This window comes from Uloborus diversus, chromosome 6 (genome assembly GCF_026930045.1).
Source record: "Uloborus diversus isolate 005 chromosome 6, Udiv.v.3.1, whole genome shotgun sequence".
NCBI classification, from domain to species: Eukaryota; Metazoa; Arthropoda; class Arachnida; order Araneae; family Uloboridae; genus Uloborus; species Uloborus diversus.
This window is the reverse complement of record NC_072736.1, coordinates 23943616-23962146: the sequence shown is the minus strand read 5'-3', so window position 1 is coordinate 23962146 and position 18531 is coordinate 23943616. Positions and strand designations below refer to the sequence as shown.

Genomic DNA, 18531 nt, shown 5'->3' with positions numbered 1-18531 from the left:
CCAAATACGAAAACAACACAGCGAAATGCCTCGCTATAAACAGAGCTAATACACACTCAGCACAAATTCTCAATCGAAACTCCCCTGTTTATCCATCGCTAACGGCTTTTATAAACATCGAGGAATTTTCCACAACATTCTTACCTCTTCTCGAAATGCGTAGACCGTTATCAAATTTTATCAATGAAAAGAAAAGAAAATAAGGGGTCGTATACTTTAGCCATATGAAAAGGGGTTGTATATTCATTACGGGAAACTATTTACAGGTTACGTTACTACAATAATTACTATTTACAGGATTTGTAACAGTATTGATAATACAAAATGTAGATTGACATCATTTAACCTGTAACTTTTTCTTAAATCACCTGGGAAAATAGGGGAATTTCATTCTCCTACTTTCGTGGTTACCCTAAATAATAATGGAAAAATTGAAGATTAAAAATCATTAGTAATTGTAAATATTTTGTGTGGGAAACCAAACAAAAAAGGGAGAATAGCACAGTCTGTTCATGAGGCAACTTGGTTTGTTCCTTTTCTTCTTTTGCACCAACAGGATATATTTTGTAGCTGTGTGTATGTGTGTTTAGTGCTTTTTTTTTAGGTTAATCTATTATCAAGCACTAAGTTATGGTCCCTAAGCCAGGGATAAGGCAGAACTACATGCAATATACCGACAGCCTGGTTATGCCATACAGAAACTGCAGTTTCATCTTTATTATGGACTCATCAGTCTGGAATAGACATTAACAGAGCTGAAGGCCGATGTTGTTCTGTCTTGTCCCTGTTTTAGTGGCAGTTAGTTATTGGAATCTACAATTTGCAATATCTGAATGGCATGTTAACTGATTGATTTCTTTATTTCAAAACTACATAATACCTCCCTTTCCTGTAAAGTGTGACAATCGTTTTTTATATAGCTGTATTGAAGTGTAAATCATGGGCGTCCACATAAGAGTTCAAGCCCCCCTACCTTTGAAATTAGAACTTTCTTGCTTTTAGTACATTTTTCTTAGCAAAAATGTTAAAACATTTCTTTTCTACCATTAATGAATAAGTTCTTAAAAATGGCAAATTTTAATAACTCTTTAATCTGTGCTGAGATCAGTTTCCATAGGGAAAATATCCTGCTAAACCATGGGGAAAATATCTGAGTCACCCCTTAAAATTTTGCAAATGGGTGCCCATGGTGTAAATGTATATTTTGTATCTACAAATTTGTTTTTGTGAAGTTCTGTCTCAATTCAAATTACTTTTGAGGGAAAGATGACTTTTTGAAATATATAAACAAAAATAATCCGATTTTTACAGAATGTTCAAGTTTCAAAACCTGAACCTACTAAAACTTCATCAATGCTTCAGCCTGCAAATCAGCAAGTTATATATAATAAATCAGAGCCATTCAAATTTGGTAATGTATATTCTTCACAAAATTTGATGACTTCTCCTTCAGCTCCTGAAAATTTTTATGCTTCAAGTAAGTATATGTTATTTAATTGTTTTTTTTTTTTTTTTTTTTTTTTTTGACATTATTTATGCATATTATGTGGAAATTTTTGAGAACCTTTTTTAGCAATGCTTTATGTTCGCCATTTGTAGTAGTATTTGTTTAATTGTATTATAATTTGAAATTTTCATAGAAAACTTAAATAACCCCCTGTTCTACATTTGTAGGTGCATCCTCAGTCTTAGAACAAGGATGCACATTAGTTGTTGCTTTATTGAAGTAAAGAATCAATAATTTTCTTTTCTTCATTCACAGCATTCAATTTTTTAATACTACTCAATGTTTATTATGCCTGTGCTAAAACTAAAACTTAATTATCATTTTGGATGAAAAATCTTTTAAAATTTGAATTACAGATGCACCTGTTTATGAAGATATTACTCCTCCAGATTCACCATCACCAACATGCAATGTGAATCAAAGTAATTATTATTTTTTTAATTAATGCAGTGTTTGAGTATTGTAAGTATGTATATTTATCAGTGTGGTGACAATTCAGGGAAAAGTCAGAGAACTTTATTAACCGTTTAACCGCCGAACTATTGACGGATGATCAAATTTGAGTAATTTTTTGAAATTATGTCTATTTGTGTCTAGTAAATACAGAAATAAAATAAAATTTCCAGAAAAAAATTTTTTACTATGATTTTCAGTGTGTTCCATTTTTGGAACATTGGCGTTTTGCATGAAGTTTTTTTTTTTTTTTTTTCAGAGAATTTTTTTAAACTAAGAAGTTTTGAATGCGGTTTTTATCTTAGCATACTTTATTGCGGAAAAAATAATATTTTAAATTGCATTTGTGTACATATCAGAATTCAGAAAATCCAATACTGAAATATCTAATGCCCATCATATGAAAGGAAGCATTGCTGGTGAAGTCGTTTGTCGCAATGGAAACATTTCTTAGTCGTATTTTTTTGCACACCACGCAACGTCCTTGGGATCCAGATACAATATAATGTCCGTCAGATATTCTTGACCGTTTATGTAAATGACAACGAGGCCCTAGAGAACTTCCCACTCGTACTTTTCTTCTTAGGAGGTGAGTTGTTATTTCTCTTCGGAACTCTAAATGCTTCATCTTGACTTTTTGTAAATCACAATGAAGTAACCAACTAGCTACAACTGAAATATTCAGCGCATTACTAAAAAGATTCCCCCACCATTTTTTACTCTTCAAATGAGGTCTGTAGCTCCCTAAAAGTTTATCAAAGACGTCCACACCCCCCATTCCTTCATTGTTTCTCTTGATAAGATGAGGTTGTGGCACATCTATCTTGCATTTCTGCGCATTTGAGTAACATTTTACAGATGCAAGTGGCTCATGTGTATAACAATTAGATGCTACTGTAACCATTGCATTATCTCTCCAGCTGCACATGTACACTGATCCATCAGATCGATAGTTAAAATTTCCGCGATCTTCTTTAGAAAGGGCTTTTTTGGATTTCCGTGGACAATGACCAGTTCGGTTTTCACGAATTGTTCCTGTTGCTCGTACACTTTTTTTTTTTTTTGATAGCTGAGAAATTAAGTCATATGATGTAAAAAAGTTATCAAAGTATACTTCATGCTTAGACGTGTCAGTCAAAACTGATAATAGATCATTTACAACTCTGGATCCTAATTGCACATCAGGGGATCCTTCTTTTTTGCCTGAATAAATATCCATGGAATATGGGTATCCACTTGAAGAGCACAGCATCCAAATTTTGAAGCCGAATCTTATTGGTTTTCATCTAATAAACATTTTACATGAATGCCGACCGTAGTAGGGAACCATAGATTCATCTATGCTTAATTTTTCATGAAATACACCAAATTGTTGAGGCTTTTTACACAATTCTTCGTAAATAAGGAAAACTTTTCTTAGTTTGTCCTTTTGTTTTAATTCATAATTGTCCATCAAATGAAAGTTGTTTTATATTTTTCGAAAACGATTTTGAGGCATAACTGTTAGTACAATTGGCACAGATGTATCTTCTGCACTGCTCCAATACATATCTTCAGAAGGAACATAATGGTACCCACTCAATAGCAACAAACCAAAAAATTGTAGGATTTCATCTCTGTCAACATCTATTCTTCCTCAGTGATATTGCCTATTTCATCAGGGGGTAATTGGCATATATCTACATCTGACAAATCCGAATCTGACAATGTCTCTAAATAAGCCACAGCTTGTTCTACAGTAAGAAATCTTGTAGACATTTTTTAACATTTATGAACAGTTGGTATATGTCAAACAGAATTTCGTTTCGTCCGAAAACAAAGCTAGCGAATTATTGAACTGCATTTAAAATATGAAGAATAAAACTCTCACTAATATTATTTTTTATTATTACGTGACAATGCAGCTGTCCGAGCAGGTGTGGATTCGGAGCCATATAGTCCGTCAAACAGAAGACTGTTATAATTTTCTTTGCTAACAAAACGTCATATCCTTTCAAAATATAAACTTACTTGGTTTTGCCAACATCTACATCAGAGTACATTCAAAATGAGAAAAAAAAAAGAAACATATATTACGAAAAATGAAATTTCCCCTTGGAAGTCGAACGATTTACTTCTTGGAAATTTGACTCCCTAAAAGCGCCAATGTTCCAAAATTGGAACATGCTATTTTGAAGGGGTACACCTTTCGGAAATATCATTGTACATTTCTACAAGCATTTTAAAATCATACATTGAAGTATTTTTCACAACTATAATAAATATCATCACATTTTCTGAAAAAACCAATTTTTGGTAAATTTTATAAGAAAAAGTTGCAAAAAGCTAAAAAAAACACTCATCTTTGAAAAATCGCGATAAATAATTGAAAACATATAAACAATCAAGCAGAAAATCAAAAAATACTTTGAAATAAGACTAAACTGTGTTAAAAAAAACTTGTTTATTTTAACGTTATTTCTTGGGAAAATTTTCACTTAAATATGATGTTCCATTTTTGGAACATTGGCAGGTAAACGGTTAATCAGAGAAATATTGGGGAATTTCGAAAAAATAACCAAAATTCAGGGAACATTGATTAACTGAAGGATTTTTTTTTTTTTTTTGCTTTGCAAAATTAAGTACCCAAATTCCGTATGATTTCCCCCCCCAACTATCTGTTTAAAAAAATGTAAAATTAATTAGGTGCAATTATATTCTGCTGCATGTTTGTGCATATTTCTTCTTCAACATCAAAATATTGAATTTTAACTTATTAACCACAGGATGAACTTCCTAAGATTGCTTGTGTCTATAAAGTTGTTTATTTTATGTAGCTTGAATTTTCCTTTCATGCGCTCCATGCTACATAAAATAAACAACCCTACAGACAAAGAGGAAGCTGTCATTAATGCTTTAGCTTCCTTGCGTTTACTTATTGCCTTGAAGTAATTAGCGCATTGTAATCACGATTTCAAGAAGAAATCTTTGTTTTTTAAATAAATGCTGATAAACACTTAAAAGCTATTACTTCTTTTCATTTTTATTTAATTGCTAAAATTGAATGAAAATCAAAATCAACTTTGTTTTTTGCCTTCATATTATTTGCTGTCGCCTCAGATTATATAGCTCATGTGCTCAAATAGTGGCACAACTCAAAAAACACGCGTTTTGTACTAAGAACAGTCGTAAATATGAAAATACACATTCTTTTCAACAGCAATACTAGCACAATTCATAAATCAATATTATGCCATAAGATGGCAGAAGTAAAATGCATTTCTTATGCATTTTCCTGATCAATGAAAAATTTAAATCCACTTGTCTCAAAACCCAATTTTTTGAGTCGTGCCGCTATTGCAGCCCATGAGCGATATGAAGGGTTTTTTTTTTTTCAGACTTTAAAAAATTCTTTTATTTTAAAACCAAGTTATATACATTTATATTTTGAAATTAATTATTTTTTTTGCATTTCAATGTTGTTTGTTACAAAAGTAATCTAAAATTTTTTTTTCAATAAATAATGAAATAATTTGAAGTGGAGTTGCATTTTTTTTTAAAATTCTTTTTTATTTGTTAAAATGCTGTATTCATTTATTTAAAATTAAGTTGGTGGTGAGAGACTAGCTCAATATGACTGGTTGCTAAAAGGTTTCAATTTGTTTTGCATACATGTGTCTATTATTTATGTAAATGAAACTGCATTACTTCTCTATACTTCCACTATCACTTGTTATTCTTGCAGCAATTATTATACTGCTTGAAATTTAAGTTTAAAATTATTCCCGTATAAACTTTTTAGTTTTATCCTGATTAGATAGGTCTTTAAGAGTGGTTTTAATAGTTTTTTAGAATTCTTATGCTAACTGGTTACAGGAAGTAAAAGTATTTGTATATCCTATAATATTTCCTAAAGATAATTTAATATACTATCTTTACTTTAAAAAAAGAGCATCTTATATATGCATTATATTTAATATGCCATTGTTTTCAAGTAGGGCAAAGAAAGGAACCCATTATCACTGGTGAGGTAAATCAGGAAAGTTTAGTTAATTTATTCAGAGAAAAGTCAGGGAAATTTTTTTGACAGTTCCTGGCACCACCCTGTTTATAAATTTGATGTCTTTGTGTTAGTTTGTTTCAAGTTTGTAAAATTCCACAACTCTTGATGAATTTAAAGTAGATATAGCTAAATATTCAATAATTTTCTTGGAAGAAGTGTAACTAGATGCCATGAAATATATCTATAACGAGCAAATATTGTTGTCCGTTTGTGCTCATTATAAGCGAGTTCGATCGTATGTATCATTTTTGTTCATGTTTCATAATGCAAACTAGACCCTGGTGATTAGAAAATATGTTACAGCCTTAAAATCGTCCACTCATATTTAGAACATGTGTAAAAACTGTCAGCCTCTGGATAAATATTCTGTGTTTGCATGCTATCCTTCAAGAACAAGACCCTCTCCAAACAAAGACAAAAACCCAGTAAAATCACCCCTACCCCTAAAAATTTCAATGATGAACCATACCTTGTGGGCACCCCTGACTATCCAAAGTAACTACTGGCTTAAGGTAAAGTATTATTTTCCTTCTCCTCCCCCCTTATTGATTGTAAAACAGATTAGTTATTTGTTCAGTTTTATTACGAACAGAATTCTGTGCTGACATACTACTCTTCAAGAGCTTACATACATTAGAACAGGTTTTTATTGGTGAAAACTCAAATCATAGTGACCTTACTTATAATCACACTGTGCATAAAAATAATATTAGTTATGGCAGGGGTGCATAGGCGGACTGCACCTTTAAATATTTTAGGGGAAATTTTCGCTCTTGATGGGGTATTTATGGGGGTGCATCCCTTGTTCTTTGGGGGGGGGGGAGCACCCTGGGTTATGGAAAGGGAGTTTCTTAAATATTTCATCTGTATCTCTGTAACCTATCTTCTCTGCTAATTTTGATGCAGCCTTATTATCAAGAATTTTATTTCTTGATCTAGCCCAGTTATAATTATATTGGATAACAAAGGTTCTACTATATGTTATTTATGTAACCAGATCTTATTGCAATATTTTTTTTTTTTTTTTTTGTGAATTTCTTTAAATTCTTGGAAAAAAATGAGAAAATTTGAATGGACCAATCTGTATGATATAATGGCTAATATTATTTTATAAACTGCTAAGTTTTTTAAAATGTTTTTCAGACATTCCTACTCAAAATGATGGAATATCAATGCCTAAAGAACAAGAAAGAATAGTACCTCAGTCTTCACCTAGTTTCTTTTCAGGAGTAAGTTTATAATTTTTTCATGCCCATGAGTGGGTTGAGAGTAATTAAGCAGTAATATTACCCCCCCCCCCCCCTTTATAAATTTTTACTGTGGTAAAAAATGTTTGTTACAAATTTAATGCAATTATTTGTGATAACAATGTATTTTCAAATTGTGCTTGATGTATGATTTTTAATTTATATGTATCTGTTGTAATTACACTTTTATTTCAATTTTAGAAAAATATTTCATTCTCAAGTGCTTTTATGAAAGAAACTCAAGTGACTTCTAAAATGGTCTCAAATCCAGTCTCCCCCTTTTCAACATCAGTTGTAGCTCCTCAAGCTCAAAGGTTTAGCGAGTCTTCCTCATTTACTAAGACTAACTTGCCTTTCTCTGTAAGCAATTCTTTGATAAAACCTCCTGCAAGTTCTGTATCGATGGATGCTGTGATTAGCTCTTCACTTCCAAGCCATGTTTCTTCTCTTTTACAAAAAACAGAAAATAACACAAGTGTATCTAATACTGTACTAGTTACAAGCCCAGTTCCTGTGCCTGGTAGTATTGGTAATGTCACAAATAAAACTTCTTCATTTTTTGATAGTGTTTCTAAAAACGTGCAAGCATTTCCTCCTAAATCAAATTCTCAAGAAGGACTCAAGCATAATATTTTAAGCAAAGTCTCCAGTGAGAGCTCAGCTTTTCAGTTTGCTAATAAAGATCAGTCTTCAAGTTTGGAATCAGTCACATCTAAAAATAAGGAATCGGTAGCAGGTGCATCTCCTTTTACTGGCTCTGTATTCTTTTCAAGTGCTGCAGAAAAATCAAAAGCTGATGCAACACAAGCTTCTACCTTTTCATTTTCATCAGGTTCCAAAGGATCATTTTTGGGATCGTCTAATACAAACAAAACTTCCTTCTTTGGAAATACAAGTGTTTTTTCAAATTTTCAGCAGCCTGCTAAACCATCTAGTGTAGAAAGTGACAAAAAGGAAAATATTAAGCCTACTGAAAGTCTGCATTTGGGGACTGCAGTTGTAGTCACAACAGCATCAAGTATTTTTCCACCAGTTACTAAACAAGAAGCTTCAGCAGTAGCAAGCAATTTTAAGTTTTCATCAGGTTCTGGGACAACTGGAGAACAAATACAGAATTTAAAAGATACTGTCTCAAGACCTGCTCCAAGCCAATCTGAAAGCTTTAGCACATTTTTTGGTAATAGGACCGGAAATTTTGCTGAAGATACTTCATCAAACTCTTCTTTGTTTTCTGCAGAAGTTACCATTAGTGCGCTTCCTTCTTCTGTAGCCCCTACAGACACTGAAAATAATGCAACATTGCGAGTTCAACAGTTTGTAAACACTACCTCAGAGGATGCAGCAGTTACAGGTTCAGAAGTTTCTTTAGAATTTTCAAAACCTATTGCTATTGCACCTAATGAACCTTTTGTGAAATGTGCTGAACCAGCTCCTGCATCTGTTTCAGCTACTTCTGTATTATCTGGACAAACACCAAGTTCCATTTCAGTTACTTCACAATCAGTAGCAAGTGTAACATTGCCAGAAACTGCACCCCAAGCAGCTGCTTGCATTGAGGCTGTGGAAGTTTCTACCAGTGCTCCTACTATGATTAAGACTTCATCACCTAAAATTGTTGATGTCTCTTCAATTGATTTGCCACCCTCTTCCCTTCCAGTAGTTTCGGCTTCTGCCTCTCCATATTTTTCTATTCTTACTACAAATACCACTTCATCTTTAACAAGTGCAACTACTTCAACATCTGCCACTACTGCTGCTTCACCAGTTGTAACTACTTCAGCTTCTATTGTTGCTTCTACTTCACCAAGCATTATAACTACTTCAGCTTCCGTAGTTGCTCCAACTTCATCATTCGCACCCCAAGTTCCTCCGACTACTGCGACTTTCATTGCATCCAATGTAACTTCACAAGCTTCTACAATTGTTTCTTCAGCAGCTTCACAGATTGAAACAACTAAACCTTCTTTAGTTTCAGAAATAGTTTCTTCACCAGCTGTAACAGCTCCTACATCATCTTCATTTTTTGCCCAACCAGCTGTAACTTCTACAACAGGAACCACTTTGGTTTTTGGCACAAGTGCAACAACAGCAGCTCCATCTTTGTTTGGTCACACAAATTCGCCTTCAGATTTTTCTCAAACAACTAGTGTTAGCTCATTCAGTGCTGCCACAACTTCTCCATCATTATTTAGTCAAAATTCCAATTCTGCATCGTTATTTGGTCCACCAGCTACGACTCAATCTTCAAATTCCAACTCTACATCTTTCTTTGGGTCGCCAGCTACAACTCAATCTTCATTTTTTGGAAAAGCTGGTGATACTTCCATGTTTGGGCAAGCACCAGTGACTCAACAGTCATCATTTGGCCAACAACCTGGACCTTTTAATCAGGGTACATCAACCTTTTTTTCTCAACCATCTTCAAACCAGTCTCCTGGCTTTGGCAATGATGCAACGAATGAAAGCTCAAGTTTTGGCAATCAGTCATCTAATTCTGGATTTTTTGGAAAACCTGTTTTTGGACAAACTGCAAGGTACATTTTTTTTTTTTTTGATAAATATGCTTTTTCTGTTGATTCTAATGTAAACTTTCTTGTTTTTAAACTTTTTGTTCTCTGAGATAAAGGCCACAAAAAAGATAAATGAAAATGTAAATTGATAGGAATTTGAAGCAAGATATTTCTCTATGTCTACCTCAGACCAATGCCATCCCAGTTTTGCAATAATTTACCATGTTAGGGATGTATTGGTTCATGTATAGAAATTAAGAACATGCACTTTCAAACTAACTAATTGGTAGTACTGATAGTAAATGATAGTTGGGGGAGGGAGGAGGGATAGAAAACTAAGAATCTCAAGTAAAATCAAGCCCACTGTAATGGGAGGTCAATGTCTAAAAAAAAAAATTTTTTTTTTAATTTTTTTTTAAATTATTTAGCAAATGTAGAAACAGTCTATCATTATTGCTATTTTTTAAATGATTACTGATATTTCTTATTCAATGCAGATTACGGTGCATGCTCGTGTTTTATCATTTGGTACAATTTGAAATTTCATTCAGCATAATGAGAATTTCCTCCCTTCCAAAAATTTTTGATTGAGGAATCCCCGAGTAAAATATTGAAGCTGGACAAAATTTGAGCAAACAAGAAACAAAAGACAGTAATAGACCAACAAACTATACTCTGCTTATATTTTAATTTAATAATGTCCTAATTTATTTAGCAAAAAGTCCTCTCCTTCTTGAAAATATTGGTTCATAACATTTGGAGGCCCCTTAGGTCAGGCTTCTCGGTCTTAAGGGTAAAGCAACTCCAAAGTTTTGATGATGTATTCATTTCAAACTTTAATTTAATTTTCTCATAACACTCAACATATAGATGCACAATGATTTCGTGCAGTTTGAAGACAGGTTAAAAATGAAATAGCTGTCCATTTTTATTTATTTGTTTTGCTATTATTTAAAATAAACTTTAAGACCAGCAGCAGAATTTTTTTCAGCAGTCGGCAGCAAATATTTAAAAAAATAAAAATTGTCTGTAAGTTAAAATAACATTGGATTAACTGTAAAATCTAAACCAGCCTCAAGAAATGCTTAAAATTAATATGCTAAACTTAAAAACTACAAGTACATGCTACTTGTTGATAATATAACTAATAAAAAATGGTGCAAATCTTTGTTTGCAGAAGCATAAGGTTATTTTACTCTTCAAAAATTTCAGGATTTTTTTTTTTTTTTTTTTTGGCCTTTTACCTGCAAAATGTAAATGTTGCCTCCTATAAATAGTCTGCAGACTTCTCGACGTATATTACAACATCGTGCTGTTTCTGCTGTAGGCCTTTAAGTAAATACAGTGAAATCCTATTGCAAGGAATACCAATACAACTAAATAAACTTTCAGTCCTGATTTAAATACCATTTCATTGCTTGAATTCCATTCCAAAGAAATTTCCATTTACAACAAACAAATTTTGTGGTCCCTTAAAGTTTGTTTTAACGGTATTTCATTGTATATATTTAAGTCTCTATAAAATAAAACTTATGTTTTCATTAATTGCATTTCAACTATTTAAATTTTGCAAGCATTCAAAGTTAAATGCCAGGAAAGCATTAAGAGTGTAGTGTCATTACCGAATCAATTTTTACTTTTCCATATCATACTTTAAAACCATGCTATGTGATCAAAATTTAAAATAATAATAGAAGAAAATAATGTCAATAAAGTGCAAATTTTCAAAAGAATTGTATATTTACTTGTTTTAGCTACAAGAGCATGTTGTATTTTTGCAAGTCTGCTTAGAAAAAAAGAAAATTTGAATTTTTGGCTTTTTAAATTCAAATTATGCTTTTCGCAATCACTAGCATGTGTGCATATATATGCATGTGTGTGTATATATGTATGCGACAGTGTGTAGGCATGCATGTGTATGTATGTATATATGCATGCGTGTGTATGATATGGACCCAATTTGGAGACTGTTATCGCTAGAGGAGCAGCATCGGGAGGGGTCGATCGACGGTGGTGCTGCAGAGGAAGCCAGGGATAAAATAAAATCATAGGAACCTCATTCAAAGGTCAAATGAAAACAATATGCAATTTGTGATTACTCAAAAAAAAAAAAAAAATATTTTCTTTTATTTTTGCACAAATGTGAAAACTTTACCTCTTAAACTTTTACTCATTTGAACATTTGGCAAGTACACAAAGTTCTGTAATGAAATTACAAAATTGATTTGTCCTTCAAAATGTTCTGAATTTTTACTCATCATTAGTTAGTATTGCTAAATGTAAATTCATGATTAAAATGTTTTTTTTTTTTGCGTGTGTGTGTGTATGTGTGCATGTATATAGACATGATTTTATTTGTATTTTCAGTTCATTTGGATTAGCAAAATCAGTTTTTGGGCAGACTACTGCATTCCCACAAGCTGCTGCTACAAGGTATTTTTTGTGATATTATATATTAGGTGACTCCTCTATGAGTTTGTTGCGAAGGTCGTTTGGCCGCGAACATATGAAAAATACTTGAGCATAAAATAAAACTCTTTTATTTACAATTTAAAAACATAGACGTCGTACATCCTGCAACCAGCAGGAATGCAAGTAGGAGACCGAATCTATCAAATAAGCGAGCTTATAAATAAATGTTTTTGCTGTTGCCACTCACTCGGTGGCTAAACTTTTCAGGATAAAGTAAAACTACATGCAAATTCGACTGAATATGCAAAAATAATAAGTCCTCTACAAGTTTCTGTTTTGTTTTTAGGGTAGCAATTTATTATGAAAGAATATATGAGGCAGGAAGGAGCAAAGGAATGTAAGAACCGAAGTTAAAAGTTTTTAGTTAACCATTATGAATAGTAGGAGAGCCTCACCTCTGATTTGGAGCAAGTGATGGTACTAGTAGCCCTGGTAGGTGCTGATACGCAGCATCATTTGCAAAAAAAAAAATCAATGCAAGCCTACCTAGAATCTGCTCTTTAAATGTGTTTTACTCGAAACTTTAAGAGGCCCATTTTTATCCCTTTGCTTCCCACTGCCTCATATACATAAGTTATACACATGCATTTATTTTTTGTTTTATGATTTCATGCACTGATAAAAACAAACATTCATTTATCTCCACCCCCCCCCCCTCAAATGAATTCCTCAAATAAATCTATTTTTAAATGAAGAAACAAAATCTACCCATCATCTGCGCTTCAGAATACATAATCAAATATTTGAATGTTCTTCTCATTATTCAACTTCATTTTTGATATTCATTACAAAAATAAATATAGGGGTGACTAGCAGCGAATTAACAATTTGTAATTCTCAATCCTTACACCTGCATACACTACTGTATTAAGATTGGCAACCATGTTAAACCCCCATCATTCTGCCACTGCTTTCAGTAACTTCCTTATTTTCCATTCCAAAACGGAATATAGCCCAGTAAATTTAGGCCGAAAATAGGGTCGATGCGCCACAAATTTATATTTAGCTGAATTTTTCAAGACTAGTTCCTAAACATGTGTAGAACAAATCCTGAAAAGTCCCCAAAGTTCCCATGTGAGCTTCTATCCAAAATGGCGGATCAAAGATGGCCGCCTTGTACTTTTTGTTTTCCATGTAACTCGGTAAAAAATGAAAAATTTTCAGTTCTGAAAAAAACTGTAGGTTCTAGAAGTAATATTGTTTTGATACACAATCTAAAATAAAATAACCAATAAAAAGTTTCTAACATTTATTTTGACACCAAAAACTGAAATTTCTGTGTTCTATGTAATATGCAGCTGAACACATGAACTACTAAAATAAATATACTTTAAAACTTTTTGGGGTACTTTTTTAAGCATATTTTCCCTCATATATTAGTCAATACTTATTATTTTTCAGTTAAAAAAAAAATGCTCTGCATGTTTGAATTGGTGCTTGTGTTTTAACGACGCTTCCCTATAAAAAGCTATAAACATACAATGATTCGCAAATTGTGTTTTTTGTCTGAAACGTAAAGTTTTTGGTATGAAAATTCAATGCTGATCAGTTTGGCTCTTTGAAACTACCAGAAATCGTAATGTGGCTCCAAATTCCTTTTGTAATATTAAGTGAGAATAAGAAAAACAATAACAATAGAAATTCATCAAAAATCGTTCAAAACTTTTATTTTTTAATAAAAAGATTATAGTTGTCTCAAAATGGTATTTTTGATGATTTTTTTCTAAAATTATGTTTTCATATGATTAGAACACCAACAATGGAAAAAAATGTCGGTGAAAAATTACTGACTTCAACTTTAGGAATTTCATTTAGGGAAGTTAAACTTCAGATGAAAAAAAGGGTTGTTATTAAGAAATGAGCGTACTGTTCAGTCTTCCAGTTTTTCACCGGGATGCTGCTGTTTTCAAGTCAAACGATGATTTACATCATCTGAAATATTAATTAGTGTTTCAACTATCCTCGCTTTTTGGTTGGGTTTCTCTGAGGAATAATACAATAAGAAGCGTGGCAGACAAGGGCGCCCATATAGGAGGGCTTGAGTCCCCCTCTTAGAAATTAGAACTTCCTTGCTTTTAGTACTTTTTCTTTGCAAAAATGTAAAAATATTTGTTCTCCAGCCATTAATGAGTAAGTAATTAAAATGTCAAATTTTAATGACTCTAATTTGTCCTGAAATCTGCTTCCATCAAGAAAATATCCTGCTAAACCATGGATAAAATATCTGAGCCCCCCTCTTACAATTTTGCATATGGGCACCTATGGTGGCAGCTATCATTGAATCAGTAGAGCCTTGTGTTTAGCCACCACCAATCTATTCGTCCATTAAAGATGAAGGATTTTTTATGCATGCATTGGCATGGGATGAGTCAGACATATAATAAAAAAGACATACGGCTCAAATATTTCAGGTGTCTTCAGAAAAAACGTTTTTTTAATGTGAAGCATGTAATAATTGCAATGTGAAGAAAAACTGTTTTTAATGGATACACTGGCGCATTACCAACTAACATTGGGAAGAAACAAAGAAGAGTGATGTCGCAAATGTCTGAAACTACTGCTTTTTGAAGAAAATGTAGTGGGAACTACTATATAGACTAACTTTTTGCGGAATTCTGAGAACAAATCAAGATTAATTCAAATGCACTACATATCTTCAAGCAAAAACTGCATTCATGACGTCCCAAGAAATTGGTTACTGTGTGTAAGATTTCAATCCTTTTGCATTTTAATATTTTTGAGAGTTGAAAGCTAATGTACATTTGCCACGGATTACTGATGATAAGCTTATTTTACTTTTTACTTCCTTTTACAAAAAAGGAAGTATTGTATTCAATAGTACAGTAAAAATAGGGGTCGGACCCAAACATTAAAAAAAAATGCTAAACCTGGTGCAAATTGTTTATTACCCTCCCAATAAGAACAGGTAAAAAGTCCCACCCCATTGTGCGTCGGGTTTTGGAATGGGGGGCATCTAAAAATTGCTGTTTTGGGTATTTTTCCAGAATTTTTAAAGTAAATTTAAAGTGAGAATATTATGTTATACTAAATTTAAAAGCATGAAATTAAAGGTATTTGACCCCCAAGAGGGATGACATAAACCACCAATGCTACAGAGCCCCCCTATCCCCGTAAAATGAAGTAGTACCCCCGAACCCCCCTCCATATATTTCATATGGAAACATTATTTTATGCTAAGTTAAAGTTAAAAATCAAGTGTGTCCATCCTCCAAGAGCGATGGTGCACCTCCTCTCAATGCTACGGCACCCCCCCCCCTCTGCCAAATAAAATAAATCCTCCCCCCCCCCACCTTTTATTTCAAGTAGAAGTATTATTTCATGCAAATCTAAAATGCATTAAATCAGGACTGTCCACCCCATAAGAACAGTAGCTCAGGTCCCTAAACGAAATTATATACTAAAATATTATCCTTCCCCCCCACCCCCTCTGATGGAGCACATTTGATTAAATGACCAGAAAAATTACGCTGAACTGTTTTTTGCTTTCAAATGATTTCTCCTACGCTTGTAACAAAAAGTCTTCGTTATCAAGATGTTTTTTGGAATCTATATCCTCGGCAAAATCGTTATTGTTGCAGCTATGTCTGACAAAGTTTGTGCACATAATTGAGCACTTCAGTCCACTTTCAGACTTTTCAAACATTCACTATATCCAATGAACCCCTCAGAGGAAGCACAAGATTTGAGGCGCAGAAAGTCTTCTGGAGCAGAAGGCTTGGCTGTTGTAATAGGACGCAGATTATATTTCTGTGGTGCTTTCTATGTACCCATCAAAAATGACACTAGCTTTCCCATACTTACAAGTGACTATACACTGCATTACTGGCATATTTCCTTGAAGCTTGCAGATCATTACCAAAAAATATGATCGAGCAGGTATCTTCCATCTATTACATATGAGGCAGTGAGGAGCAAAGGGGTGTATGTGGCAAAATTAAAAATTTGGAAATAACCAGTACAAATGGTAGGTGAACCTCTCCTCTGTCTTGGCGCAAGAGATGGTACTAGTAGACCTGGTAATTTCTGCTATACAGCATGATTTTTTAAAAAAAATCAATGAAAGCCTACCTAGGAGCTAATCTTTAAACGCGTTTTACTCAAAACTTGAAAATGTCCACTTACACCCCTTTGCTTCTCACTGACTCAGATATGACACCAGCTGTTTGTTCTGTGATGGTGGATGAATCTTTTGCTTCAGATAATAGCACTTTAACCATACAGGTTTTCTTTCCTTCTGAAACCAGAGTCATCGAATACTGATGGAGGATCAGCGCATAACTCATACTAGAAACTTTTATCAATTTGTTATTCCATCTTTACTGTTCATATCATTCAGTGTAAAAGATGGTTTGGGCTTACACATCTTTACAGATAGTAACTACTCTCGTAACAGAAGCTAAAGACATAACTGTTTACCTCCTTTACAAAGAAATGCCACCAAATTGTTTGCCTTCCATATCCTTTAATGTTACTACCCCAACGTTAAAGGCCTCGTCACAACTCACCTTATTATCAGCTACCGACCAGTATCAACGAGCAATACCACTACCAACTTGAGTCAATACACATAGAGAGGGAAGAAACTTCTGGCGGCTTTAGAAACGGATTGTGATCTCCAAACTGGGAGACAAAAAGGTGTAAATATTTAGCATTCTACTGTTGTATTGCTCATTGCTCTCATCAATACTTGTTCTATCGTTGAAACACTACAGGTTCTAGACCACCTGAATTTGTCACTGCGTTAGATCGTTGGATAGCTGATGTTTTAGCTGATGTTTGAAGTGATCAAATTTTTTTTATCGCTTAATGTTTTCAAAAGTTTCAGATAGTGTTGCAAGTATATGTCCGCATATTTAGCATAATTCACATAGCCAGCTGCGTAAAAGAGAGGTAGCTTGGTGTTTGCAAATGAGAACCCCCATCGACTTAGAGGGTGTAGAATTGCAGCATTGCTCGTCTCACTATTGGCAATTCCGGCTTGTCCCACCCTTACGGTGATGGCAAAAGATTGTAGAAAAGTTGAAGTAAGTTAATCAAGAAGTAGGGAAACTTTGGTCAATTTGGACTTTTTTTATGCTGCACAGGAATTTTGTTTTCCAGCGCTCTAAACAGTTTAATAACTCCAGTCACAAATAATTTGGTTACTGAGCTCGCTTAGATCTTTTAGAATTATCATTCTCGCCATTACCATATCATTGTGAGGCATTTTGTACTTCAGAAAAGTTTAAGTCAGGGAAATTTTTTGGTAAACTTCACTGCAATAGTTGATTTTAGAATGTAAATTCAGGTTTACCCCCCCCCCCCCCCCTCAAAGCGATGGCGCACCCCTTAAGCGTGACGGAGTACCCATCCAGAATAAAAGTCCTCAAAAAAGAAAGAAATACCCCTTGAAAAAACTGCCTTAAAAATTCCAATGACGCAAAGCTGCTCCATGGACCCCCCCCCCATTCTCCCCACCCCCCGCCTGTGCACCCCTGTTAATTAGAATTTTTTTCTGTGAGAGTTTATTGTTTTACTATTATAGAGTGGTTTCTGCGAGGTTTGAGAATTTTTTTTAAGTAATAGAAATTATTTTTATTTAAATAGAGGATTATTTCGTCCCCCCCTTCCCCCCAAAACCCGACGCGCAAATTGCTGGGGCTTTTTACCCCTTCTTGCTGGAAGGGTAAGAAGTAATTTGCAACAGGTTTCACTTTTTTTTTTGGATGTTTGGGTTTGGCCATTTTTTGGCCTAATTTTACTGTACTACAAGTGGTGATATAATTTGTCGGACACTTGGCAATATATCGCCAGTCTTTTGGTCGCCAACTTGGCGACAAATTTGGCGATTTTTTTTTAAAATCTGATTTCAAATTGGCCAATGTTGGTGATATTTTGAGAGTAAACTATTGAATCACATTAAAATTGCCAGTAACGGGGAAATGACATTAAATTGGAGTAAAAGGAAGTCATATGATGCACACATCATCTCGTTATTGTAATAATTATGAAATTAATTTATTATTGTTGTTTATTTATTTATTTATTGCAAAGATGGAAGCATTAAACGCTTACATTAAAGAAAATTGCAATGAAAACATCCCAACATTGAGTACGTACGTCGCACGAAATTACTTCCACTGTTTAAGATTTCAACCCTTGCATCCTGTAAATATTTTAATATTTTTAACTATTGGCAGTTATTTTAAAGCATACTACTAAAGATTAGATGATTGTATTATTTATTTTAAAAATTTATGAAATAATTTACTTTTTAGAAACATGCCAAAGTCAGCAATG

At 33.5% G+C, this 18531-nt stretch overlaps 1 protein-coding gene across 1 annotated transcript in view; it reads left to right on the top strand.

The window, feature by feature from the left end:
* The window catches only part of LOC129224280 (nuclear pore complex protein Nup214-like), a 124830-nt gene that overhangs the window by 63401 nt on the left and 42898 nt on the right, over positions 1–18531 (top strand). The window contains 5 exon segments of the mRNA XM_054858707.1: positions 1312–1477; positions 1864–1929; positions 7146–7231; positions 7451–9783; positions 12127–12192. Of these exon segments, the coding sequence (XP_054714682.1) occupies positions 1312–1477; positions 1864–1929; positions 7146–7231; positions 7451–9783; positions 12127–12192 (2717 nt within the window).